This window comes from Perkinsus marinus (genome assembly GCF_000006405.1).
Source record: "Perkinsus marinus ATCC 50983 genomic scaffold scf_1104296928836, whole genome shotgun sequence".
Classification (NCBI taxonomy): domain Eukaryota; phylum Perkinsozoa; order Perkinsida; family Perkinsidae; genus Perkinsus; species Perkinsus marinus.
Window position 1 is genome coordinate 242,321 of NW_003216689.1, and position 25,968 is coordinate 268,288.

The window sequence follows — 25,968 nt, forward strand, 5'->3', positions numbered from 1 at the left end:
GTAAATGGCTGCGATAGGGAGCTGTCTTGGAGACTCTACGACCGGCAACAAGCACGCCGGTGGTGGAAATCCCAACGTGCTCAAAATATGGTCGCCGCTGGACAGGGGTGGGGGGGGCGAGCGAGATTGATATCAGGATGGAAGTATGGTTGGTTGAGCGCGCTCGAAAAAAGTGGTCCTATTTCCAACCCATGACAACTATATAACGCGAGGCACTGATAAGCACACAGTGTCATGGTCATAGCTCAATATCGTCATCACCATCACTATCATCATCGTCGAGATCATCGAAGTCGGGTGGATGCCCGGAGGTCTCATCATCAGCCCAGTCCGGCGACAATGGGGTCTTCTTGGAGTACCTCGGCCAATGAACGTAGTGGGTGCTGATGCCGAGGAGTTTTCACCGCTCCGCTATCCTCTCCTCGAGGATCTTAAGGTTGGCCTCGACATTGGGTGGCACTTCTGAGTTATCTGATGCCTCTTCTCGGTACTTATTCAACAGCTTCAATAGCTTCTTATCGTGGTAGAGGTCATCAATGTACCTGACCATGGTCTTGCTGAGCACAGAGGAGCGGCCATACTGTTTGGTCTTATCGTCCCAGCTCTCCCACTGCTCATTGGCCACATACCGCCAATAGTCATCAGCCTCTAGACGGTCCAAGTGAGGCACCTCGGGCAGGTCGAATGGGAAGGATGCCAGGGCCTGCATCCAGTACCTTCGGAGTGACACTTGAAACTAGGCTAGAAGACGCGGCTCTCGTCTCACAGCAACGACTGCACTTGTGGCGTCTGATCACCGGCCTGGGAAGGTCTCATCGGATACTGTTTGAATGGGGGCCTCTTGTCAAGGGCAGGAAAGAAAAACAGCCCAGGGGTGCTCGGAGGGAAGGCTGCTCCCAGCAGTTCGTGCTCTGAACAGTCCGAGCATAGCGTATATGAGTGCACACTAGGAGACTCACCCATAGTGAATCTGGTGATGTCCACTTCGGATGTATCCATCGCTAACACTCGGAGAGTCTCTGTCAAAGCGAGCTCAACTACGCGAACCCAAGCTCGATTCACATACAGTGCGAACCTGAATGCAGTGGTGTGGCAAGCAATAGGCCAAATTAGCACTCCTTCTGAAGATCGGTCTCTTCTTTGCTACTATATGCGAAGACGAGAACGTCCACTGCGTCATCGAGGACCTAAACAGCCCGTAGTCGTTGGAGGATACATTGGCGCCCACATATTCCTCCATTTGCCCTTCAGCATGGTCTTGGCTAATATGAGGGACGTATTCGAGGCGATCAGAAGTGGACATGTCCTTGCTCAATGCAGGGACTTGCCGATACTCCCCCTCCCTCCGTATTGGAACCTCCATAAACACATCATGCCATCTTGGTTGGATGATCAGGACTTACCTCTTTACGAGACCGTGGTGGAGGGACGTCGTGCGACGTGGTCACCCCTTCTCCTGCAGTGTGGTGGTCTCCCCCCAAGGCTCGAAGCACCTGAAGGCTCCCTGAGTCCGCCCTCCACGAGCAGATGGGAGACGTACAAGATCTTTGATGACTGTTTTTGAAAACCTTTTCCGTGCGGAACCATATGTAACGATGGGCTGCCACGTCAGATCGAGGCCCTCGAGGATAGAGTTAACTGCAAGTGCTGGTAGACCTGAGATTTGGACTAGGCTTGACTATGTTTATCGAGAAAATCTCGTCGGCTGTGTGGTCTAGTGGTATGATTCTCGCTTAGGGTGCGAGAGGTCCCGAGTTCAATTCTCGGCACAGCCCTATTTCTGGATCAGTTCGATGAATTCATCTCGACGAAGTATTCTACACGAGTCTGGCGCCACCTCTCTTTAAATCCAGCCTAAGAGAGGTCATCTGGGTTGCATGCTGGGTAGCATCCATATACGAAAATATAACGGGCTCCTTTCGAAACCTAGCACACACGAATGTCGCATCCGAGCGGGCGTGCGGTAGTCACTGAATAGCGAGCATAGACGCCACCCATCAAGATTGGTTGAGAGGATGCTTTCGTGGCCCACATCTGCTCTGCTTGTGAAAACACTGCGAGATGAGCATCTCGTTTCGCGGCATCTGACGTATTTGTGAATAGAATAATCATAGGCCATTCAGCGATGTGGAGCCCGCTGTCTGTGAGAGCCTCGTAGAACTCAGAGGAAGAGGAATCAAAGCTGAAAATTAGGAGAAGGTAACGTGAAAAATACTACGGCAGTATTGGTAGTACCTCCCAATATGTGGGAGAACACCGGCTATCAACCACTGTGTCAAAGAGCCCGCGTCACACGAGGACAACATCGCGCATGATCGTCGTATAGGGATGTAGTTGGCCTCCACAGCGTCACTACTATCAAGGATCCTGAGGGATTCCAGAGCAAGTTTTTCCGACAAAAACTCTTCTCGACTACGGCAATGCTGTCTGAGAGACTTCGGCGACTCTCTGACCTCCCAAAGCTATTTGCCGAAGCGGCACTTTCCCTAAAGGGATGTCACTTCCATTGAAGTGCCGTCGGCCCGGGGGAAGGAACTCGCCGTGGAAAAGCGAGTACCTGCGGGTAAGCTCGGAAACACGACGAGCAGATGTTTGGAACATCACACTAGCATGGCTGGTCCAGTCTGGTCCGCCGGGCAGCCAATTGTGACTCGTAAAAGCTTAGATAGAGCGGAGTTACGCACTAGGGCAATCTGCGACCTGACTGAGTACTATACCCCTCCCAAAGGGAGGTAGAGCACCTACGATATGGGCTTCCGTGTGAGTCGAGAACGATAGATGGCCTCTCGAATCTCCTCAACCTCTTCCTCGTAGTCATCAATATCGCTGCCCCCCATAGCGAGGACGACTCTTATCCACTGTGGATACCTACATATGAGAACAGCACCTCAACCCGAGTCAACGATCAGTGGTTGATTGCAAATTTCGAAGCACTCCATTAACAGTCTCCCTCCCTTACTCCGGTCTAAATGAGGAGAGATCGGACAGGAAGCCCCTGAGGTCCGAACGGGTGTCTATTTCTCGTCTCAATGGGGAGCGTATCTGCAATGAGGATGCATACTTCCGTGGAGACCGCTCACTCTCACGCTGTTGACGAATTCTGCGATGACGCTGCCGTTGACATCCAAAGTGTCGCCCAGCATATGAACACGTGAAGGGGTCTCTTGATACACTATCGCGGGGAGATGGACGATCTGACCAGGTCCAGAAGAGCTACAACTTCCAACCACCACACCTTCAGCCTTCGAACCAGGTCCCTCCCTCGAGCAGAGTCGACATCAACACGCACGAACGGTATCTACCCGACACGCTCAAGAGGCGCTGACCACACATACAAGGTACCTCTCCGAGACTACTCATGTCGAATCGATTGAGGAGCACCTCTACATCACAACAGTATCTGTTGGGCTTCTATCCACAAACTCCTGCCTCTCGCGAATGATCACTCTGGACTGCTGCACTTCGAATAGGAAGAGCTGCCAATGCCTATCAGGACTCCAGTGCTCTTATGGCGCTTTAGGAAGGCCGTGTAGTTCGACGCATCCACCCAAGCTCCTCCAGCAGAGAGCCCAGCGACCTATTCCGATTCATCCGAGCTGGACAGCCCCATCTCACTGACCTCACACTCTACCCTCATCCTTGCGCGTGTCGTAGCATTCTTCCCGTGAAACCAAGGTGCTCCCCTACAGAGCGTCGCACATAGCAAGCTGAGCAAGCATCTCATCTGCTCAGGATTTGGTGAATGATGATTGACTAACACCACATCATAGAGTAGAAAAGTCGACGTGCTCATCAGCAATGGTTACCATTCTAGGTTCACTCGTGCGAGAAATCTTGCGAGTGCGCAATTTTATAAGATACTCAGCATACGGGGGGGTCAACGAGAGAATCTCTTCATCTCATTTAGAAGCTACACCCGAGGGGCTGCGGTCGCCATAGAGTCTCGAATCCTGGCATGCGCTTGTATGACCGTCTGGACAAGATCTGAGAGCTCATCTCGGGCATGGAGTAGATCTTCACGATCGTGTTCAGGCATCTCTCCACTGAGAAACGCCAGACAGGCTCTCTCAAGTCGCACACCTAAAAATTGCAAACATGTCTTAAATCGCTCCGCTGTTGCCTACGATCCCGCAATAGGCGCTCTAACCGCCTCTCCTGCTCCTCAAAAACCCGACCGAGCTCCTGCTGAGGGTCCCTCGGGACGTCCTCTATATCAGGCTCAGTACTGACATCATCATCACTAACATACACCGCCTCAGAGAGAGTTGCACCTTACAGAGTACATCCAGTAAAACAGTGCTCGATCTTTCTTACTATCATCGGGGGAATTCTCCCGAGGACCTTCACCGTCTCCACCAGGGCTCGTAGGAGGAGACCGACTCATAGAGCAGTCATAAGACCAACAACAGACAAACTGTGAAGAACTCTCCAAAAGGGTAGTCGGCCAACACAACTCCTTTTCTGCTCATCCCCGACTGACGCCTTGACTTTCTTTCGTATCCTCTTGCGGCTCCGTTTTCTCCTCCGTCCTTTCTCCGCAGTAGAACGGTGAGGACTCCTCTCGGATGCTAATGCCCCATTCCCTTTCCAAGGCGTACTCTAGACTAGACAACTGAAGATGAGCAGAGCCACTGTGGAAAACTATGCACATGATCAACCACATAAAATTATGAGAAAATTTTTTCAATGATTTCTGTACATTTCTACCCAGATTCATGTGTAAACTCCTAAGCTGGGCTGAAGAGATCAAACATACATTCCCCCAACACTGACCAGAGCTGTCTGGTTCATAGTAATATAAATAATATCATCACGATAGATCTATTTATATCTAATCCATTTTCATGCGGATACAATACGATAAATGGGTGATAATGGAGTTCCACCCGTTTTACGTGAAGTGGCGTCGTAAAACTCGGTGAAAAACGCGATATTTGCGGTGACATGCAGTAGTCGTGAAATATGTTTTTCACTAGTTTTTTCATATCACGGCCGCCCGTGCTCTATAGGTCTATCGTTATACTATAATGATATTAATACAGATAAACACCTTATAGTAATCGCTGAGTAGTCCTCCTAGTCTTCCTACCGAAATCGTCTCCTCTTTCCTTCGCTTCGCCACCGAGGCCGCATCGGACAATATTTTATCCAAAATGTCATTTCCCATTCTCTTCAGCAATTCTATCTACACATAGAGAATCATCCAGGAACCTATAATGTCCCGGAGGGAACTCATTTCCATTTTTTCGTACACATTCTTCAATCAGTAGTTTCACATTAGAAACATTTTCCCCATTGTTATCAAACCCTGCGGAACGTCATTTCTCAAGGCTAGTTGGGTCCCTGTCCACACATCCAACGATCTCTATATACTAAGCTCACCCTCCTACAGCAGTATCATCCATCTCGTCACCTCCTGGGACCAACGCCTTCAACTGCTCAGTGGTCAGCACATCTGGCAGAGGCGTGGCTTGAGAGACCCCTCCAAGACCTGGGTTCGTCCCGGACATTATGAAGGACTTCCCTTCACCAAATGACGATCGTCCAACTCAACAGCGCCCCTCTCTCAACCACATGTCATACATTAGCAGATCTGAGACCTCTCTGAAGGGAGTCGGCCGACTGATTCACAGCAGCGATGATATCATCATCAGCATCCGTTCGAGCTCTGGTCTCCAGTTGTAGACCTACCGTTGAGCCCCTCCAACTCTCCCCCCTACCGAAGACTACCTTTCTTGATACTGGCGAGCTCTTCCAAAAGGAAGCCTCGGAACTGGTCCTCCTCAGTCACACGGCGGTCGGGAGCACCTGAGCCCATTGTAACTACTAGTGTACGACAATGTCATTCCTGGCATCGACGCGAAATCCACTGCCTTCCTTTTGGAAGACTTCAGACACTCATCACCAGACTAACGTGAAGGAGCTCTGAACAACGCCCAATGAGGAAACCCCTAGCACTACCACTATCAGCTGTGAGTTTCCGTAGAGCTTCCACCTCCTTATCCAGACCCGAGGTCTGTTTCTCGAACGTAGTGCATTCATTGTCTACTTTCCGTTCAAGTCCAAGACCGATCTCTTCCGACCTTTCCGACAACTACTACCACAGATATCATTCAGAACATCTAGTCAGCATACCCCACCCGATGGTCCCTATCCGCCCACACCTGCCGTTCGCCCTTCATCTTCTCCCCCAGCTCCTTAATCTCCCTTTGGAGTGCTGATGCATCCACCAGGAGCTTCGACGGCAGCTCACCCCGAAATTGCAGCATGCCCCTCTCCAGTGTAGTAGTACCTACCATGCCCTCTAGGGCCGACCCCACCCCTCCCTTACGCAAAGCGAGGGTCTCCACCGTCTTGGCCACCTCCTCCAACTTCCCTAGTATACCGTTCTGTAGCCTGTCGAGCATGTCGTTAGCCATCTGTTCGGTCACTCGGGTGAGGGTGTTAGTAGATTCACTACGCCTGCGGACCTTAACAGCGAGGCACTTCTCATCACCAAGTATGCATATGGTCACCCTAGGAAATTTCGTAAAATTTCTACCCTAATTCGTATATAAACCCCCCATAGTGAGCTGAGGAAAGCGAACACATATTACAACACCACCTCCTCGAGCCTCGACGACCCACCTCATCCGACAGCGCCTTGTCCAGTCTAGTCACCGTATCAGCCAAATCCGTCACTCGGTGCTCCTCAGAGGACCTGAGACCCTCAGCACCCTTCCTTCCCGAGGAAGAGGATCACCTCCGTTTAGCAGCTTCATCCTCAATGACCTTGTCAAAGCCAATGAAGGTCTCCCCCACCGAAAGCAGTTGACTGCGTAGCCTCTCACTGCTCCTCTGAGGACTCGTACTGCTAGTCACCAATGGTCGGAGTGGTGATGTCGAATAAGTACTCGAGGAGTTGCTGGGGGCTCCTGATAGGCGATATACTTTGCATTATACCACTCCAACCCTCATACCACTCCGCCGCCCTAGTGAGGACGACTCTACCGACTCCATCGCGACGACAACCACTTCAAAGAGTACAGAGCTCACTACTAACACGACAACCTGTCTAGTAGAAACTGAGAACACTATCAACGTTTTCTCGATGATTCAGCTGCACCCTTCCGAGCCTCCTCCAGTAACAACTTGGTAGGGCCGGGGTTGACTTTGTCCTCTGCCCTCAACGACCTCATTAGATTAGCGCTGACCTCCCTGTCCACAGCCTCGTCATCCATTGCATCAACGTGATGGTCATCTGCGCCCATACTCATCCTCAACTCCTCATCAAGCTGCTTCATGTACCTATTCCGACATCATCCGTATCATACACGGGAGAACCTAAGATTCTCCCATTACTAACCTCTTCATCTCAACGTCGGGGACATCCTCCTCCTCCTCCTCATCCTCAGCGTCCGAGTCCGGCATCTCATCGATCATATCATCATCATCCGAGCCTTCACTCCCTTCCTCATGACCTGAACTCCTCCATTACCTACCCTACTCCTGGCCTCCACCACCACTACTTTCTATTCCGAATATGCCCGAAGCCTTCCCCATAAGGTCGTTGAGCCTCGTAGACACATCCTGCAGCTCCTTCTGCTCCTCCTCAGTGAGCCCATCTGCCACCATGACCATCCCCACACCCACCGAGCCAACTACTACCACCTTCCTTCTTGCCAGCCTCCTCAATAGCTTCAGTCAGCCACGCATCGCTATCACTAGGACCGTCGTACTTGGCAAATCTCTCCAGAGGGACCTCCTGAGCCCTCAGCATGGCATGCCAGTCCAAGACATTCACCCTACCTCTTCCCTGCACTCCTCCATTCGGTTCAAGAGCCCCTTGCCCTTCTCAAAGTGTGCCGTATCCTTATTATTAGCCTTCACAGCACAATGAGCCGCCAACGAGACCAGCCGACCCAGCATCACTGACAAACCGTCGGATTCCTATGTCGCATTTTATGCAACCAGCCCACCTGTATTTTCCTCGTTACGACTACGCATCTGTTGACCACCAAAGGCAAGCCTGGCAGGCATCCTCAGACGGCCCTTGATGCCCATAAGGGAAGCATAATGAAGCTTCGTCATCGACACTTGGATGGTCACCAAGTCCCCTGAGTTGAAAATGCGCATATTACTTCGGTGGAGTGCTACCCCTCGAGATGCTCTCAGTGATGACGCTACTACCGCGCTCAGCCAAGCGATCAGGAGGCAAGTAACTACAGTGATAGATTCATCGTCACGCGCCATGAAATTCAAACACTTACTCGAGGAGGAGGGATATGATCTGAGGTTGCCGTATGAGTTGCTCTGCCAGTACGGCAGGTAACTGTAGGACCCCCACCATCACGACCCACTACCTACGACTACCTACCAATAACCTGACATGCATAAGGTCGATGCTCCACGGCTTCGACTTCAGCTTGTTGATAATACATCTCTGCACACTAGGGGAGGCAATAGTCTCACAGTCATCATCGAGGACCTGCAAAGAGGGCAGTATATCTATGCTATGCGGAGCTCACAATACCATGTCCACTGCTGCCTCTACTGCCAATGGCTTGATATCTGGGGGCTGCTCGGAAGGAGCCTTCGGGCAGATGTGGAGCATCCCTTGGTGAATCTAGGAGAATACCGCATGTCCACCCATATCAAAGGAGTACATCGCATACCCAAACTCTGTGTCCTGCATTTTCAGGACTCAGCCACTTAGGCAACGCAGGTGCTGCCTCTATTAGTAGAGGATCTCCATCGACATCGGACACCTCACAGGCAACCTCGGAGTACTTCCTAGTCAGTGAAACCTAACAAGCATTACGAGGAAACGGCCGATTAAACTATACTACTACCAGCAAGCTGATGAGCAGCCATTCATCATGCAGAGCATCCCCATAGCGCAGATGGATACCATACACTAGGTAGGGAGATGAGACCTGCCTCAACACTGAAGGGTTGGATGTGCTCATCGACCTACCCTCGAGGCATCCAACACGTCCACTTGTGGGGGGTCTCTCTGCCAGATGTAACCTCTCGGGGTCTGGTCGTGGAGGTAGTCTCCTAAAAGCTGATACCATCGTTGAGAGTCCTCGGTGGAGCTCACATAGAGTCTGAAAAGCAGTGCCATATGACAATTGCGGGTATCGATCCCACATCCTCGCGATGACGAGGAGAGGATCCATCCCCCTATACCATACGATCAACTCTCCCCTACTACTTCGCATCCACATAATCATCTAGGTTGCTACCACCCCCGCTCCTCAGCGCCTCCTGCAATAAATCACTAGGCTGCGAGTCCGGGGTAAAGGCCGGACTAGCAACCTGACGTCGATGGTCGTTAGCTCGTGTCCTCATCTAGCGAGTAAACCCAACACCTCGAAACTTCACACCTCATACCGGTCACTAAACCAACACAAGACAACTTGATATCCTAGATGACGCTCAACCAGTGGGACTCGAAGGGATGATCGTCATCAGCAACAGATCCGTAGACCAATAGGATACTTCTTCACTCATACAAAGAATGCTCTAATATTACGACCATTCATCTCACCACCATCGTAGTTATCAATGGCTGTTTGGGCATCACGAGCATCTAAACAAGATACAAAACATGTCCGAAATCGGTCCATGGACCCGTACTACCTCTGAACGTTATGATGGCCTGATTGCCGCCCCTCCGGCTCTCCTCGACGTTGCAGAACTCTACTGGTCCCACGGCTCCGAAAGACTGCTTCACGTCCCTCCAAGTGAGGTCCTCGGGTATGTTAGTAATTTTTATAGTACAGCTTCCTGAGCTCTCCCTAGAGTACCCCTTCCCCTTGCCGCCAAAGGACCTTCTCGTATTAAAGGAACCCTTACCAGGTCGGACGCCCATCGCACGAGCGAATTTCTCAGCCGACTCGGCGCTCTCTGGTGGAGGCTTTGCCACTTCATAAGGCTGAGACCTGTAGCTGCGACCGCTACTCCTTCCCTTCCCACCACCACGTCGCTGGCCAGTTGAAGGTGTACGTGGGTGACTCGACGACCTGAAGACTTTCCGATGGACTCCAAGTCAGGGGAAGCTGCTACTGATCTTACTTGACGATGTCGTCGAGAGACATCGATAGCTTGTCAACCGTGGACATTGCGAGAAGAAAGGTTCTCTCCGGGTGATAACCAACTAACCAATTCCATTGTGTCCGCTTGAATGCTCAGCAGTTTGGTCAGCTGCTGATACATCCGTAAGGCAAGTGAGCTCCACATGACACAACACTTCGTAGAGGCCTTCAGAAGATTCTTCGGAATAGATGAGCATGACGAACACCTCGCTCGAAGTTGCCCCCTAATTCAGAACCCCAGGGAGGTGAGTTCGTACTTTAGTTGCAGATACTAGATGTTATAAAGACCACTACACGCCAAGCACGATCGAATTCGACAATGTATCTGCCCTAGAACGCTATTGATCCCCTCTAACAAGGAAATTAATTTCCGCAATTCTTCGAAATTCTCGGTACTACGCTCGTGGTGACGAAATTGATCTCTCCTGAAGCAAATCTTGAGGGTATGGCATAGCCGCCCCACTCGACATTATTTATCTCACTAAGAGCTAGGAGATAGTTCTTTTCAAGGTCTACTATCCCTGTTCGTGGACACTTACTCTGATCAGCACAATGTTCACCGAAAGATGGTATCCGAGGAATATCTCGAGGTGGTGGCATAGCGGCCCCACGCGACAATATGCATACACTTCATTCAATATTGATTTCTTCTCACAAGATTTGAATATCTGTTCACAACCACTTACTCTAATTAACAAGTTGTTCAAAAAAGAGTGGTACAGTATGAGAAATGCACACCCCCTACCCTATTGCCAACAGCATTCCGCTGCACAGGTGAAGTTATACGGAGCCTCCGTATCTTAGCTTGAGGGGCGCTAGCGATGTTGTGCTAGGCTGCGAAGATGATTCTCAGTCAGTTAGGGCTGGTATCGTTGGTATGCAGAATGTAGTGCTTTTGAACGGCATTTTTGTGATGGGAGGAATGAGTGGGGGCTTCATAATTGCGTGGGTAGTTTTTCGTGTTTTCATTGTTAAAAATGCCTTCAGAGCAGTTCCCTCAAAAGTATGATCGTGTGTTCAACTTCAGTGCAGGCCCTTGCTGTTTCCCTGTCGAGGTAAGTTGGACGTGGGTGTCGAGGAGCTTCCTGAACTATCACTTAGTGGTTGTCTAGGTCCTCGAGCAAGCTAAGGACGAGATGCTCAACTGGCATGGGTGTGGGATGTCTGTTATGGAGATGAGTCATCGTGGAAAGGAATATACTTCCATTATCGAGGCTGCCGAAGCCGACCTCCGAGAGATTTTGAATATTCCCGATAACTTTAAGGTCATCTTCTACCAAGGAGGTGCCACCCTGCAGTTTGCTGGTATCCCTCTCAATATGATGGGTGAGGGAAAGAAGGCTGATTACATTGTAGGTTGGCGGTCGTAGGAGAGTTATACTGAGTATGTTGTTTATGTAGGTGACCGGTCAATGGAGTGAGAAGGCCGCTAAGGAAGCTGCTAAGTACGGTGATGTGAACGTTGTTGTTAACACTAAGCCCGAGAAGTTCACTCATGTCCCTCGTATGTCCGAGTATAAGGATAAACTTAGTTCCGATGCTAGCTACGTGTACTACTGCATGAACGAGACTGTCAATGGTGTGGAGTTTGACTACGTTCCTGAAGTTGGTGATAAGCCGCTCGTCTGCGATATGAGTAGTAACTTTATGTCGAGGCCTATCGACTTCTCCAAGTTTGCTGTTGTTTACGCTGGTGCCCAGAAGAACCTCGGCCCTGCTGGTGTCACTGTTGTAATTGTAGATGAGAAGTATTTGGGTAATGAGATGCCCATCACTCCGACCTATATGAACTGGGCTACCATGGCTAAGGCTGGTTCGATGTATAACACCCCTGCATGCTACGCTATCTACATGACTGGCTTGTATCTCAAGTACACAAAGGCTCACGGTGGACTAAAGCACTGGGATGATCTCGCTGAGAAGAAGTCGGGTCTTCTTTACGGAGCCATTGAGGAGAGTAATGGATTCTACAACGCTCCTGTTGCCAAGAACGTTCGCTCCCGTATGAACGTTCCCTTCGTAATCAAGGATAACGATGATGACTTGAAGAAGAAGTTCCTCGCTGAGGCTAAGGAGGTCGGTCTCGTCACCTTATCTGGTCACAGGAGTGTTGGTGGTCTCCGAGCCAGTCTATACAACGGTATGCCTCTGGAGGGTGTACAGCGTCTGGTCGAATTCATGCACAAGTTCTACAACGAGAACAAGTAATTTGAGATGATATATTGTCGGCGTTATCACTATCGTTGGAAGCTGTTGACTATTAAGTTGGGTGAATCCTTCACTTGACGGCAGATTATATAAGTTCGTCTAAGCAGTTTCTGATATTTAGTGGTACCGTCGGAAGCGGCGAGCTTGAAACTTGTCAGTGTTCACTGTGGGATGGTATCATTATTTGAAAGGATGATGATTATTGTTAAGACGGTTCCGAGGAGGTTAGCCGATGAGGCTGTTGTTTCTTTTCTCTACTTTGAGCTACGTATGTAGCTAATGCCTTCTGTCAAATTACCTTATTGGGTATTAGTGTTGTGTTGATAGTGGGAAGACTTGGTTACCTCGCATTCTTCTTGTACTCGGTGGATACATAGTAATAGATTACCTTGGTATTTGATGAACGGCATGTGGTATGTGCACATGAGCCTATTCTGGGTCATCAAATAACCTCATAAAAGGTTTTGGCGAGCCTTAGGGACTGTAGGAGAACGAGCTGCCATCGGAAAAATGTCTGTTTTCGACGAGTCGATAATGTTTATGGTTTATTATGAATTACGTGGCATGCGCTATGGGGTCCCTTTGTGAACTGCAGTGATACTGTGACAATACTCTCGTCGAAAATACCGTCGGAAATCGCGGTTGGTTGGGCTTTACTTTAGCAGCGTTCGCTGTACGTCCTGCAGTTCGAGAGACCTACAGAGTCGATGGCAACCTGTCATCATTGTGCAGAGTCCATGAGCTAGTTGCATGCTGGAGGGAATATCATTTCGTATCTCCGTGCTAGTGAATTCGCGATACATGGAGACATCGATTGTGTCTTCAGCGAACGCTGTGGGTCTCATAGTGTGAGAGCTAGTCTCGGGTCTGAGGTGTTGTTGTTGAATAATTGACAATGCTTCAAGTTACTGATCATAGTTTACTCTTATTTGTTGATTATTCTTGGTGATAATGCCTTCGGAGCAGTTCCCTCAAAAGTACGATCGTGTGTTCAACTTCAGTGCTGGCCCTTGCTGTTTCCCTGTTGAGGTGAGTTGGACGTGGATGTCGAGGAGTTTCCTGAACTATCACTTGGTTGTCTAGGTCCTCGAGCAAGCTAAGGACGAGATGCTCAACTGGCATGGGTGTGGTATGTCTGTTATGGAGATGAGTCATCGCGGAAAGGAATATACTTCTATTATCGAGGCTGCCGAAGCCGACCTCCGAGAGATTTTGAATATTCCCGATAACTTTAAGGTCATCTTCTACCAAGGAGGTGCCACCCTGCAGTTTGCTGGTATCCCTCTAAATATGATGGGTGAGGGAAAGAAGGCTGATTACATTGTAGGTTGGCGGTCGTAGGAGAGTTATACTGGGTATGTTGTTTATGCAGGTGACCGGTCAATGGAGTGAGAAGGCTGCTAAGGAAGCTGCTAAGTACGGTGATGTGAACGTTGTTGTTAACACTAAGCCCGAGAAGTTCACTCATGTCCCTCGTATGTCCGAGTATAAGGATAAACTTAGTTCCGATGCTAGCTACGTGTATTACTGCATGAACGAGACTGTCAATGGTGTGGAGTTTGACTACGTTCCTGAAGTTGGTGACAAGCCGCTCGTCTGCGATATGAGTAGTAACTTTATGTCGAGGCCTATCGACTTCTCCAAGTTTGCTGTTGTTTACGCTGGTGCCCAGAAGAATCTCGGTCCTGCTGGTGTCACTGTTGTCATTGTAGATGAGAAGTATTTGGGTAATGAGATGCCCATCACTCCCACCTATATGAACTGGGCTACCATGGCTAAGGCTGGTTCGATGTATAACACCCCTGCATGCTACGCTATCTACATGACTGGCTTGTATCTCAAGTACACAAAGGCTCACGGTGGACTAAAGCACTGGGATGATCTCGCTGAGAAGAAGTCGGGTCTTCTTTATGGAGCCATTGAGGAGAGTAATGGATTTTACAACGCTCCTGTTGCCAGGAACGTTCGCTCCCGTATGAACGTCCCCTTCGTAATCAAGGATAACGATGATGACTTGAAGAAGAAGTTCCTCGCTGAGGCTAAGGAGGTCGGTCTCGTCACCTTATCTGGTCACAGGAGTGTTGGTGGTCTCCGAGCCAGTCTATACAACGGTATGCCTCTGGAGGGTGTACAGCGTCTCGTCGAATTCATGCACAAGTTCTACACCGAGAACAAGTAGACTGAGCTCATCGAGCGAAGGCTTGATTTTGTTCACACACTATGATGTGTATTCGTGTGTCAAGATAGTAGTTCAGGGAGTCGTGATAGCTTCGTGTTTACCCTCGAGGTAAGGGTCTTACCCTGTGGATTTTTTCTATCATAGTAATGCATGAAGGCGTTGTGTTGAACTATTGAGGTTTGAGGTTGTTTCGAAAACGATATTTTTGTGATGAGTCGCGACTGACGGTACTTTGCGAGAAAGTTTGGAAACGAGAGGGGTTTCCGGTAGTGTTTTCACAGTAGAAATGCCCAAACGTAAGAATACGGGCGCGGAGGATTCCAGACGGAAGCGACAGAGAGGGGATGGTAAGCCCAGGTTTCTGGAGGAACCACAGGTCTATGCGAAGGATGGTATGCGGTTCGTCAAGCCCTACAGGTAAACCGGTTGTCTAATTGACAAGGTCGATCAATCACGCGCTGGGTTAGTTGAAATTGTCCAATAGCTTATAGTCGTTGGTTTAAAAACAACTCCAACTGTTCAGAGTTTTTGACAGAGACAATGTTCTTGTCGTAACCTTTTTGATTATTTATGGCGTATTAGGTTCGAGTTCCGGTGTTATATCAAGAAGCGGTGGTTGGGAAAGAATCTACTCGATATATGTAATGGCTACAGTGCTCTTGTGTTACACTGGAGAACGTTAGGCCTTCAGGCGAAGCGGAATTTATGGCCCAGCCTCCCGAATACTACGAGAATGCGATCAAGGAAGGGAAGATTACGATTGACTTCAGTGAGGAAACTAGTGGCGATGTGTGTTCGGTCCACTCGAGTTTCTTGAGATATATTTCCCCATTAAATTCTGTTGCAAGTTCTAGCTCGGAAGGGAAGCGCTATGCTTCCCACCGTGCAGCTTCATAGAATAGCTGAGTTTCAGCATCGTATGATAATATCCTATGAAAATCGTGTAGTTGCCGAATTCTTAGAGCCGATTATGACAGAGAGATTATACCGGATGGATAGGGTCTAACGAATGGCAATGCCATTACGGCATGCCGCCATTTTGTGAACGTCTGAGCCGAATATCATCCTCAGAAACTATATAACAGTTTTGATTCGGGAGTCTTGGCTCATTCCCAGAGATGGGGTCCGACGGTTGAAGTATACAGGTCTCGACTTGTTACGGTCGCCTGCTGTCGGAGGGCAAAGAATCTATGTCATAGATGAAGCTTTCATTATCCTTTCTATTATGGAAGAGATAATGATGGCGGATGGGCCAATTGTAGATGAGCAGTGAACTATTGTCTGCAACTGCAAGACGTCAACAGGTCTTCGAGGACGGTGCACAGGTTCGTCTGATAGAGGATTAAGCACTGAACCTTGCAGTGGCTGCCTTCAGTCTTTATCTCAGCGTTATCGAACTGATTTCGATGACTGATGGGGCGCGGGAAGTTCAGGCCAGCAAGTTGACCTCAACCAAACTGCTCGAGATAGTCCCCTCAGTGCTGTCTCACCGTGTAGCAGCATGAGTTTCATCTCATCACGTCGAATTGGGCAAGATGACTCGACCGAGCATTCTACTGCACATCCATGAATCATCTGGTTGGGATCAGAACAAGAATCTCTCGTAATACTGGCCATACTTGAGCGGCACGCGTCAAGAAGTCGTACTTCTGAATGCTTGCGCCCTTCTATCCAGGTATTCGGAGTGTTCAGTATGTAAACTCTTTTGCGAACCCAGTCTGCATTACATCTACGACCTGATCTATGGTTTCCATGTCATTAGGGTTGTGTGATACTTGTATCGTTGACGAGAAAATCTATAAGTAAATTGTCGCTACAGACGACATATTCCACATTCAAACGCACGCATCGACGTGAACGGTTAGAGGATATTTGGAGATACATTCCGGGTCATTGAATGCTTTCCTGTCTCGTTTTTAGACAAGGTGGAACCCGATCACGTCCTTCAAGGCAATGAACTTCTCATACACGAGACTATTGTCAACGAGAATCCTGTGCCTTTTGATGGTGAGCTGAAGATCGTCGGAGAGACTGACGACGTGGTCGCTGTAGACAAGCCCTCCGGGGTGAGTAGCGCGTCAGCCAGAGGCCGAGTCGGTGCATCAGCAATTTTCCTCTCCAGATGCCCGTACACTCAGGCGGCGGTCACAGAGTGAATTGCTTGTCGGCTATTCTCAAAGAGCAAGATCCCTCGAGGTAGGTTAGGAAGAGTCCCCAGTTTTGAGGCAGTTGGCTTTTGCAGGTTCTCTCTTGCTATTCACACTCTCCACCGTTTGGACCGCTTAACGTCGGGCATTGTTATATTAGGGAAGAATCCAGACGTGGCTCGAGCCTTTAGTAGGAGGACCAATTATCGCTGTGGATATCTAGTAATGTTGAATGCAGGTGAAGCCTTCAAAAAGCATGATCAAGAAATACAGAAATGCTACTTAGCCAGGGTGAAGGGAAAATTCGAAGGTGGAGCTGGTCGATATTCCAAGGCTTCGACTCTTTGTTTCCAGGCTCCAATGTCGTCGTCGAGGGGTTCATGCGCTGCGTTGACTTCAGAGTTGGAAAGTTCATTCTTGTCAAGTCTAATAAAGGAACAGCATCTGAAGACGCAAACCAGGGTGATGCTCCGACGTCCACGCCCTCCGGGGATGACAAAAGCGCCGTTGAGGAGGAACATATCGAGGATAAATGGAGCCAAACAAGCTTCGATAAGGTGTGGTATGATGAACAGAACGATGAGACTATCATCAAATGTTACCCCAAAACCGGCAGAACCCATCAGATCAGGGTAGGTACCATCTGAGTCTCCGAGTCGTATCCCCACTTTCGCAGGTCCATCTCGAGTCCATCGGCCATCCCATCGCCAACGATAGCTGCTACGGTGGAGAGTACAAGGCTGATCATCCCTTCGCATTCCCATTGGCGCCCCATGCCAATAATGTTCCTCCGAAGGAAGGTTCATCTTACTCCCACATAACTGGGATTTGGCTCCACGCTCTCTCTTACAAAGTGCCGAGTAAGAATCTCGACTTTACCAGTGAGTGGCCCAAATGGGCGATTGAGCCGACTCCGCAGTCGTGAGACCCAACGTTACTCTTCCTCGATATTTCGATTTGTGTTGCCGAGTGTTATGAGGGCCGGCGGCCGGCACGCAATATCTCTAGAAGAGATTCTCGAAGTATCATCCCTTTCAACGTGCAACTCATTCGATGGGAGGTGGTCGCTTTCGAGTATATTTTCGAGTATATCGATATGCTTTCGCGGCGAGGCATTCGCAATAGATCAAACGTGAACCGCGATTTGCATATTAGCTCGGATTGCCACAAAGAAGATGTTCTTCTAATATCGTTTTGATTGACGGTTCGAGTCTCGAACTTCAGGAGTCAACTCACTTAACACGACTCGAAGGTTGGAAATTTGATACTTCTACACTGCTCAACATGACTTAAGCCACTACAGCTTATGCTGTGGGGTGGCAGATCTATATAGTGTTACCACCGCCGCTCCACCGAAACCAAAGTTGTGCTGAAGCCCAACTCGAGCGCCGGGGACCTAGCCAGGAACCGATACAGAGCGAAACCGACTTCGCGGGCACCTGTCTTTTTCCAGCCTTCCTTGTCAGCTGTCGATGGAGTTCAACACATTGCGCTACTCCAGTCGCTGCTATCGGGTGCCCTTTCGATTCGAGTCCTCCGGAAGGATTGATAACAACACTTGACCCAATGACCGTCTGTTGTTCACAGTATCTGCAAGCCAGAGAGATGATGCCGATCATTCCTCCCTGAGACCACTTACTTCCCGCCTTCACTGTTTTCTCGCCAGCGCATATTTTCCACCATCGCCAGGCCCTGTCCTGGAGGAGCGAAGCCAAGAGCCTCATATCTAAAGCCGCTATATCTGTGGCAACGCTCAGAATGATCCACTTGCGGGACAAGAGAAACCGATCGTAGTAGCACGTGAATAAACGTCCATAACTTTGGCTTACAACAACAGCTCGTTGATCGAGAAGCAGTCATGCAGCTCCACGACCTGTGGGAAATCAACATTCGAAATGACGACACTCGCGGAGGTCTACATTGACGTCTTTGGGGCCTAACCCGGATTCCTTATAACAGGTCCCAGCAGCTTTCCTGGCCATTTCAATACCGCATAGCCCAGCATACCTGCACAGTAAACTTATTGTAAGCAGTGCTGAGCAGAAGGCCTACGTATCGCCAAAACTCGAAGCAAGATCAGTGACCATGCTCTGTGCACATATCTCCGTGGCATGACCATTTTGAACGAACCTTGAGAACTTCAATAACGTTGCATGCATTCTGACTGACCAACCACAGACCCACTCGCGACATCGGTGCCAACGCTCTGAACATATAATAACCGCCGCGGCACCGTCAGCAGTAGGAGCCTGAGAACCACCGCTGCAATTGGCTGATGGTGACACGGCAACAGCCCAAAAGCGAAGTTGTTGTGGAGTAAAGTCTCGAGGCTGTAAATGTTCTTACAGACATCGCCTCGGATATCGACCCACAGAACGGCCGGCTGAGGACCTTCTCCCTCGTCGTGGCGCTTCTGATGCACCTGAGTGCGGCATTTCATGACTACTATAAAACTCTTCATCGTTCCCTACGCGTCTGGATTCTGAGTGCCATGAGCTCGATTCTTGACGGTAATATCAGCCAAGTACCGACAGAACTTGTCGTGATCATCCGGGCAGTAATTGGTGGCGTATCTGCGGTAGGATCGCCATCGATAAAGTGTGTTGTATTTGTTGATAAAGTTCACCACGAGCTATCACTCACTCTTCAGCCGCACCAGCGAACATTCTGCATACATCCGAAGTCCATTGATTCATCGTTGGTTTTATCAGCTCTGTCGGACTACCCAATTTGTGCACGTGTTTCAACTAACGGACGAATTCTTCAAGGCAACTTCCAACAACTTTCATCATTCACCTGAGGACCAACAGGGTTCTCCCTATCTGTGTACTTCGATTCGCTCAGGCCGCGTTCCATCTGCTCCATACCAACAACGAGGCAAACGTCCCCTAGAAGGAAAAGTGCACGCCTATACACATTGGTCACTTACCGCAAGTCCCAGCCTTGAGAAGTGTTCGCCCGACGAACAAACCGCAGCTGCCCGCTGAACAGTTCACGTTGGTGTTGACGATCTACGAGAAGTAAATGCTTGCATACCAGGATAATGCCCTACTGGAATTCCAGTGAGGCCCATCTCATAGAGAGCTCTGTGACCGGTGGCTGTGTCGCCGTAGTTCCACCTGAATGGGGACCACAATGTGGAGTTTGGGCAGTGTTGGAATATATATTTGCCTTCTCAGCTGAGCTCAGCAGATTCCTCACTAATTATGAAATTTCACATACGCGTCGTATGATACGAATTCGGATAAAAGTGTGCAGAAACCGAGGAAAAAATTTCCTCTGATTTTTCATACAGTCACCAACACATCCAGTAAACATGTCCGGTCCCATACGCCCCAGCCGCTGGGTAAATCATGGAAAACATGTCCAAGGCGTGCGTCGATACGCCTGGTGGCATCCTTATGGGAAAGAATACATTGAAACTTCAAGCCTGGAAGTAAATGCCACGACTACGAGTCGTTCGAGTGACTCAAGGATCACTTCAAGTGACTTGCCGGTCTACTCCGAGAATGAGTGGCATTTGATAATGCAATTCGATTCTCAACTATATCTGTTTTTCACTCTTCTTACGCGGCCACAGCCACAGTAACATCCTCATACTTCAAGTCGGCATCCTCGAGTGCCTTAGTGCATGCAATGCGGGCATATTGCGTGTAGTCCAGACTGACAAAACAACTCTGTTTTCACTCGAGTATCTTCGGACTGTCACCTGTTTTTAGATTTCGGCATTCTGAAAGGGCACACTCCTCCGCCGATGACATAAACTTTATTGGAATTGCTCATGGTTGAAAATCGCGAAAACTTCCTTCCCACAGTACGAGTAGATAACAACACGACAACTATTGAGCTGAATGAATTCAGCTGCCGTTCGATCATGTGGGGGTGTTCGGCGGAGTCTTCTCTATTCTGGCCCTGAGGTAAGCTGAGACTATCACCATGGAGGCAATCACTACAGTAAACGTCAGTTAGTGCCAACAAATGGAAGTGAATTTCAATAAATATCAGTAAGTTTTCAGTGAATTTTCAGTAAATAGCAGTCAATATAAGCAAATTTTCAGTAAATATCAGTAAATTTTCAGTAAATATCAGTAAATTTTCTGTAAATATCAGTAAATATACGCAAATTTTCAGTAAATTTTCTGTAAATATCAGTAAATTTTCTGTAAATATCAGTAAAATTTCAGTTAATATCAGTAATGTCAATTAATGTCAGAAAATGTCAGTTTACTTCATTAAATGCCAGTAAATGGGAGAAAACTCATCGTGCCCAAATTCGTTTTAGCGCCAATTCCCACGCGGAGAACAGCAATAGAGTTATAATTCACCTTTTTTGAAATATGGCTTTCCACTTCACAACCCCCAATGCCTCATGCACTTGACTAGAGTAGACTTCATCTCCGGCTACTTCAGGGAAATACGGTATTCGTTTATCTGCATTTAACTGTACACACTGCAGTGACAATGGCAGAACTACTCGTTTGCTTGAATACCAACAGATGCTTCTTGAGTGGTTCCATCCGACCCTCCAAAACGTGATGCCCAAGTACTATTTCCGGGTTGCCCTGTACTAACACTACCAGTACGCTCTCTCCACCACGCTTACTGCGGCATTTATTGTTAAATTTCCGAGAACATGACCATCGAATTTACCATTCAGTGAGCGTATTGATCCCTAAAGCGCATCTGAATGGTAACAGTCGCGACTTTCTACCTGCAGTTCTATCAGGAAGTAGTCGTCTGTGAAGGAGCCACTTGATGATGGTAATATAACGATAGCCATATGAGGGTGTGTGGGTATTCAATCAATTCAGTATTGGAGTATATGTTCGCCTCCTCAGCGTAGCTCGGAAAGTTCACATGCGAATTCGAGTAGTAGAAGTGTACAGAAACCAACGAGAACTTCCTAAAATTTCCTCTCAGAATTTTCATAATATCACCAACACATGTAGTTGACCATGTGCATACCTTCCCAAACCCCAAATGCTGCTCAAGTCATCCAGAACAAAACGAGACGAGAACTCAACACATTTTTTCTATAGGAAAGCATTAGCACGTCACTTTATAATGCAAATGGGCATGACATTCAATAATTATCTCGCCTCTGGCGAGTATCGCGATGTGGTTCGTGGGAAATACGCTGATCTCGGTCGTGCAGGGCGAGGCATGAGCCTTCAAGACACAATTTCAATATGATGATCATCTGATGCCCCCTACCCTGCGCTGAATGGCGAATACTCCATAGTCGCAGTCCCTGGCATCACAGCTATCGGGGTCATCACCATGCAGGGGTTCTCATGCTCTTCTACGGGTTTTTCCGGTGTGACGAGCATTGCAGTCCTTCCTAAAACCAAATCGCCATGCACTCTAGTACGCGCAATCTGAAGACCCAATCTCATGTGGGAGCCTGAACTTTCTAAATTAGCTGCTATAAATAGCTTTGGAAACTCCTAAACTCAGCTGAGAAAAGCGATCATATATTATTCCAACAACACTGAGCTCACCCGAACTCCAACACAGACCAGCAACCTGAAATTTTGTATAGGAACTCTATGAGTATAATAGTATCGTTTGAATACGCCATAGAAGTGTTGAGGCTTACCAAGTCTGGGGAAAAAATATGCACATGATTGACTACATGTGTCGATGACAATATGAAAATTAAGAGAAAATTCTTATTATTTCTACCCGAATTCATATGTCAACTTCTATAAATAGCTTTGGAAACTCCTAAGCTCAGCTGAGGAAAGCGAGCATATATTCTCCCAACAACACTGAGCTCACCCGAACTCCAACACAGACCAGCGGATTGCGGTCTTGATAACCGACTCGTAGGAGCCACAATCGTACGAGGGGGAGGCTTATATTCAATTCGATCACTCGTTGTTGCTACTGAAAAAGAAAACTACTATCAAATGAATGGCGAACTATACCTTCAATTGTCTCTGCTCTCTGATTTCGCCTTATGTCATCGATCAGCTTCTGCATATATTCGTCGCGACTCGCAAGCCTTTCCGTACGAGTACGTAAATCCATCGAAATTCTAGGAGAGCGTTGATCAGCCAGTGTTGTTACCCCCAGGCCTCTGCGACTGAGAGTTTGCCTGTAGTTCGGCGAGGGAAGCACTCGTCCTTCTGCAGGAGGTGCGGGAATAGTGAGCATGACCAACAACAACAACTCTGCACTTAGTGTAGGAAAATACGCACATGGTCAACTACATGTGTTAGTGACAATGTGAGAAAATTTTGGGGAAGTTATCATTGTGTAATCTGCATATTTCTACGCGAATTCGTATGTAAATTAGTGAGAAAACTCCCAAGCTCAGCCGAGGAGAATTAACATATATTCTAACATTTCCTATACCACCCTTCGTTGACATCACCAACACAAGTCGGTGAAAACAAGCTGAGGAACTTGCGGTAGATTCTAGTATATCGCTATTTAGTTCTTTTTCTTATCATCCTTTTTCTTCTCCTGAACAGCCGCCCAGTCGTGTTTTTCTTCCTGGTACCTGACAAAACGTAACCCGAATAAAACTGAGAGTCAAGGCTGCTTACGCATAGAAAGCATAAAGTGCCATAATAATGTTGGCAGAAATGACCGCACTGATACCAGAGTAACTCAATATCTGTACAGTGAATATATAACCTCCCAGAATGGTCATCGACTAACTCACTTTGTTATCATCGGTAATACCCATCCCCGGTAGAGCCGCCTGTACCGCGAAAAATACACTAATGGGTACCACGAACATAGCGAGAGCAGTGAAGGCGAATGGAATGGCAACTTTTCTATTTTCTTCATGCGACAGCAGACCGAATAAGGTGTACCTACAAAACAGTATGAGGAAATATGCACATGTGTTGGTATGAAAGTTCTGGGAAAATTTTTTGAGAAATTCTCATTGGTTTCTGTAGACTTCTAGCCGAATTCGCATGTAAACTTTTAATAATTAGTGAGACAACTTCTAAGCTCAGCTGAGGGTAACAAACACATATATTAAAAACTCCAACTGCAAAATCGATAACCTCACAAAATGGAGCCGATTTCGGTACTTGGGCCCTTGTTCTTGTTGCTGCTGCTGATTCTCCACTGACTGTTCTTGGCCGTCATCTTTTCCGGAAGGCTTCCCGCCCTTTCCCGAGGGTAAAGGGGGCAATTCAACTACTTCTGATTGTTGATCTGATGGCACTGACTTCTCCTCGGTAGACTCCTTTTTGTTGGCTTGTTTTCTAGCCATCTTACAAATACGAATAATTCTAAACTAAATCAACCCTGTGCGGACACTTGCAATTCAAATATTGTCGAGTCACCCAGAAACGTCACTAAAACATGCATGATTAGCATCACCATCAGCCGGCCAACCACGCCCGTTTCTTCCGCCGCAGAACCTGAGAGCGAGTCCAAGAGCAGTGTTGCAGGAATATATGCTCGCTTTCCTCAGCTGAGCTCAGGAGTTTCCAAAGCTAATTATGTGTACGACGAAAACCAGCGATAAATTCCCTAATTTCACCAACATAGTCGATCGCGTGTATATTTTCCACTCACAGGGGGCGGGGGTATAGGAGCACTGCCGGGAATGAGTTCCCCTGTGCTGTAGAAATGCTTCTTCCTGTCATAAGGCGTATACAACTGTCGCATTCGCATTCTCCAGGTTCTCTGAAAATGCGGAAAATCGAGAGGGAAAAAGCACATGGTTGTTATTTACTATAGGATGCTTCTTGACGCCATACTTTGAACGCCGCGAGCGACGATCCTTCACTGGTAAGCAGTCAAACTTGCCTCGTACTATCTGACTTGCGCATGCGTGCAGAAATATTGTGTCGAGGGGACACGCTGTGTCGTCCTACCTTATAATTACACCCTGGTATATCATTAGCCCGACCACCTCTGACCAGCACCACACTATGCACTTGCAGATTGTGGCCGATACCAGGGATGAACCTATGCAATGCAAAACTGACCACTACTAACAATAGCCTCATCCGAACACCACAAATGTGCTAAGGAATAATAAACGACTTGAGCTTACGCTGACTTGTTATAATATAGAGGAGTAAGTACATGATAATGAATATAAAGGGTAATACTATGGAGTTGAAAAACACTAGTGGAAAATTGATTTCACGACTACTAGATAGCGCGAATATCGCGTTTTTCACCGAGTATTACGCCACTTCGCGTGACACGAGTGAGACTACAATGAATATAATACGATAATTAATACCATAAATCCGCAAACGCTATCTTGAAAGGATTCATATCAGAAGGGCTAACAATTGACGCTACGTGATTGTATTGTGGTGCGGTATGTAAAATATTCACGCACTATTCTATGTTGGAGTTTCACCCGTTTTACGTGAAGTGGCGTAAAACTCGGTGAAAAACGCGAAATTCGCGGTGATATGCAGTAGTCGTGAAATATGTTTTTCACTAGTGTTTTTCATATCACGGCCGCCCGTGAAACTTCCATTATAATAACCCCGCTAAATTCCATATCGAGGGGATATACATCATCAGGACCAACGATCGAGCTAAGCTTACGCTAAGACGACCCTTTTATTGCTGAGCCGAACTCTTGCCACCTTCCTCAGCCCCGAATGTGGTTTCCTCGGAGATTTAACTGTCACCTAAAACATCATTTTCACTGGCATTTTGTCAAGCTCGACTGACTTTCACGCAAATGCCTTTTTTAAAAGGATTTCCCTCAAGCCATTTCGATCGGACATTCCAACTCCTTCCTGAGACCAGTACAATGTTGGAGAATATAGTCAACTACATGGAATAGTGACAGTATGAAAATTAGGATGAAATTTCGCCAAGTTCTGGTAGAAGTCTACAAAAAGCATCGAGAATTTGCCAAAATTTCCCTCAGAATTTTCATATTATCACCACCACACGGTGTTGACCATATACATATATGCAGTTCGTGCCCCTATTATACACGACCACACACGCGAGACCAGCAAAAAGTACTACTGGGGACAAACTTGGGCACCCTCTTATAAAAGAGTCGACCCCTCAGCCTGAAGGTATATCCTCTAGTCCCAAACGGTATCGTAGTCGGCGCTGTATACAGCGATGAACCAATATTCGAGATCAACGGTGAACCCATTAAAGGGCGAGGCTGTGCCCCATTAGGTAACTGAAATCCACCACCTTTAACGAGCACTTCTTATTGGAGTTGCACGAGCCGTGATATGAAGAACACTAGTGAAAAACATATTTCCCAAATCACTACATACCGCGAATATCACGTAAAACGGTGAAACTCCCTTACACGTCCAAACCCGGGGGTCTGCGATGCTGAAATGAAAGTCCTTCTAGCAGTCGTACAGCATAGGGGCGATGACCAAGA

General features: G+C 48.0%; 10 protein-coding genes and 1 non-coding gene across 11 annotated transcripts; 4 read left to right on the forward strand and 7 right to left on the reverse strand.

Moving 5' to 3' along the window:
* Nucleotides 1-238: 238 nt before the first annotated feature.
* On the reverse strand, nt 239-4,384 carry Pmar_PMAR006801 (hypothetical protein; the record flags this gene model as incomplete). The annotated part of the gene is made up of 17 exons (XM_002788066.1): nt 239-383; nt 405-542; nt 582-716; nt 767-911; nt 960-1,075; nt 1,117-1,187; nt 1,229-1,357; nt 1,404-1,493; nt 1,972-2,084; nt 2,454-2,557; nt 2,605-2,700; nt 2,746-2,868; nt 2,960-3,042; nt 3,081-3,194; nt 3,971-4,080; nt 4,125-4,271; nt 4,315-4,384. The coding sequence occupies 17 exons, from the start codon at nt 4,382-4,384 to the stop codon at nt 239-241; spliced, it is 1,929 nt and encodes a 642-aa protein (XP_002788112.1).
* Nucleotides 1,704-1,775, forward strand: Pmar_PMAR006800. Its single transcript has one exon. It is a non-coding gene; the product is annotated as a tRNA-Pro (tRNA).
* An 81-nt stretch (nt 4,385-4,465) lies between the features above and the next one.
* Nucleotides 4,466-5,510, reverse strand: Pmar_PMAR006802 (Transcription initiation factor TFIID subunit, putative; the record flags this gene model as incomplete). Its single annotated transcript, XM_002788067.1, has 3 exons — nt 4,466-4,612; nt 5,090-5,185; nt 5,391-5,510. 3 exons carry the CDS (start codon nt 5,508-5,510, stop codon nt 4,466-4,468), a joined length of 363 nt encoding a protein of 120 aa, XP_002788113.1.
* A 67-nt stretch (nt 5,511-5,577) lies between these two features.
* On the reverse strand, nt 5,578-9,333 carry Pmar_PMAR006803 (conserved hypothetical protein; the record flags this gene model as incomplete). The annotated part of the gene is made up of 21 exons (XM_002788068.1): nt 5,578-5,687; nt 5,731-5,808; nt 5,962-6,094; nt 6,141-6,292; nt 6,332-6,470; nt 6,628-6,700; nt 6,743-6,914; nt 7,106-7,287; nt 7,346-7,460; nt 7,509-7,604; nt 7,651-7,744; nt 7,789-7,910; nt 7,959-8,096; nt 8,137-8,201; nt 8,250-8,311; nt 8,357-8,467; nt 8,513-8,605; nt 8,655-8,786; nt 8,832-8,915; nt 8,957-9,089; nt 9,197-9,333. 21 exons carry the CDS (start codon nt 9,331-9,333, stop codon nt 5,578-5,580), a joined length of 2,421 nt encoding a protein of 806 aa, XP_002788114.1.
* A 72-nt stretch (nt 9,334-9,405) lies between these two features.
* Nucleotides 9,406-10,143, reverse strand: Pmar_PMAR006804 (conserved hypothetical protein). Its single transcript, XM_002788069.1, has 3 exons — nt 10,060-10,143; nt 9,625-10,007; nt 9,406-9,574 (listed from the first exon to the last, which is right to left on the reverse strand). The coding sequence occupies exons 1-3, from the start codon at nt 10,104-10,106 to the stop codon at nt 9,492-9,494; spliced, it is 513 nt and encodes a 170-aa protein (XP_002788115.1). The 5' UTR covers nt 10,107-10,143; the 3' UTR covers nt 9,406-9,491.
* Nucleotides 10,144-11,056: 913 nt separating this feature from the next.
* Pmar_PMAR006805 (phosphoserine aminotransferase, putative) lies at nt 11,057-12,565 on the forward strand (the record flags this gene model as incomplete). Its single annotated transcript, XM_002788070.1, has 3 exons — nt 11,057-11,134; nt 11,192-11,431; nt 11,481-12,565. 3 exons carry the CDS (start codon nt 11,057-11,059, stop codon nt 12,285-12,287), a joined length of 1,125 nt encoding a protein of 374 aa, XP_002788116.1. The 3' UTR covers nt 12,288-12,565.
* Nucleotides 12,566-13,238: 673 nt separating this feature from the next.
* On the forward strand, nt 13,239-14,466 carry Pmar_PMAR006806 (phosphoserine aminotransferase, putative; the record flags this gene model as incomplete). The annotated part of the gene is made up of 3 exons (XM_002788071.1): nt 13,239-13,316; nt 13,371-13,610; nt 13,660-14,466. The coding sequence occupies 3 exons, from the start codon at nt 13,239-13,241 to the stop codon at nt 14,464-14,466; spliced, it is 1,125 nt and encodes a 374-aa protein (XP_002788117.1).
* A 268-nt stretch (nt 14,467-14,734) lies between these two features.
* On the forward strand, nt 14,735-17,538 carry Pmar_PMAR006807 (ribosomal pseudouridine synthase, putative; the record flags this gene model as incomplete). Its single annotated transcript, XM_002788072.1, has 9 exons — nt 14,735-14,883; nt 15,049-15,107; nt 15,158-15,235; nt 16,387-16,532; nt 16,589-16,662; nt 16,709-16,803; nt 16,852-16,923; nt 16,968-17,245; nt 17,290-17,538. The coding sequence occupies exons 1-9, from the start codon at nt 14,753-14,755 to the stop codon at nt 17,536-17,538; spliced, it is 1,182 nt and encodes a 393-aa protein (XP_002788118.1). The 5' UTR covers nt 14,735-14,752.
* Nucleotides 17,539-17,910: 372 nt separating this feature from the next.
* On the reverse strand, nt 17,911-20,396 carry Pmar_PMAR006808 (Nonspecific lipid-transfer protein, putative; the record flags this gene model as incomplete). Its single annotated transcript, XM_002788073.1, has 15 exons — nt 17,911-18,009; nt 18,053-18,203; nt 18,253-18,339; nt 18,443-18,486; nt 18,533-18,620; nt 18,666-18,743; nt 18,798-18,862; nt 18,960-19,035; nt 19,085-19,186; nt 19,257-19,360; nt 19,410-19,501; nt 19,543-19,624; nt 19,666-19,732; nt 20,184-20,276; nt 20,323-20,396. 15 exons carry the CDS (start codon nt 20,394-20,396, stop codon nt 17,911-17,913), a joined length of 1,302 nt encoding a protein of 433 aa, XP_002788119.1.
* A 2,655-nt stretch (nt 20,397-23,051) lies between these two features.
* Pmar_PMAR006809 (hypothetical protein) lies at nt 23,052-23,850 on the reverse strand (the record flags this gene model as incomplete). Its single annotated transcript, XM_002788074.1, has 5 exons — nt 23,052-23,121; nt 23,168-23,238; nt 23,287-23,440; nt 23,644-23,723; nt 23,779-23,850. The coding sequence occupies 5 exons, from the start codon at nt 23,848-23,850 to the stop codon at nt 23,052-23,054; spliced, it is 447 nt and encodes a 148-aa protein (XP_002788120.1).
* A 112-nt stretch (nt 23,851-23,962) lies between these two features.
* Pmar_PMAR006810 (30S ribosomal protein S12, putative) lies at nt 23,963-25,725 on the reverse strand (the record flags this gene model as incomplete). Its single annotated transcript, XM_002788075.1, has 7 exons — nt 23,963-24,001; nt 24,159-24,269; nt 24,319-24,402; nt 24,461-24,554; nt 25,155-25,240; nt 25,284-25,351; nt 25,590-25,725. 7 exons carry the CDS (start codon nt 25,723-25,725, stop codon nt 23,963-23,965), a joined length of 618 nt encoding a protein of 205 aa, XP_002788121.1.
* Between the last annotated feature and the right edge of the window lie 243 nt (nt 25,726-25,968).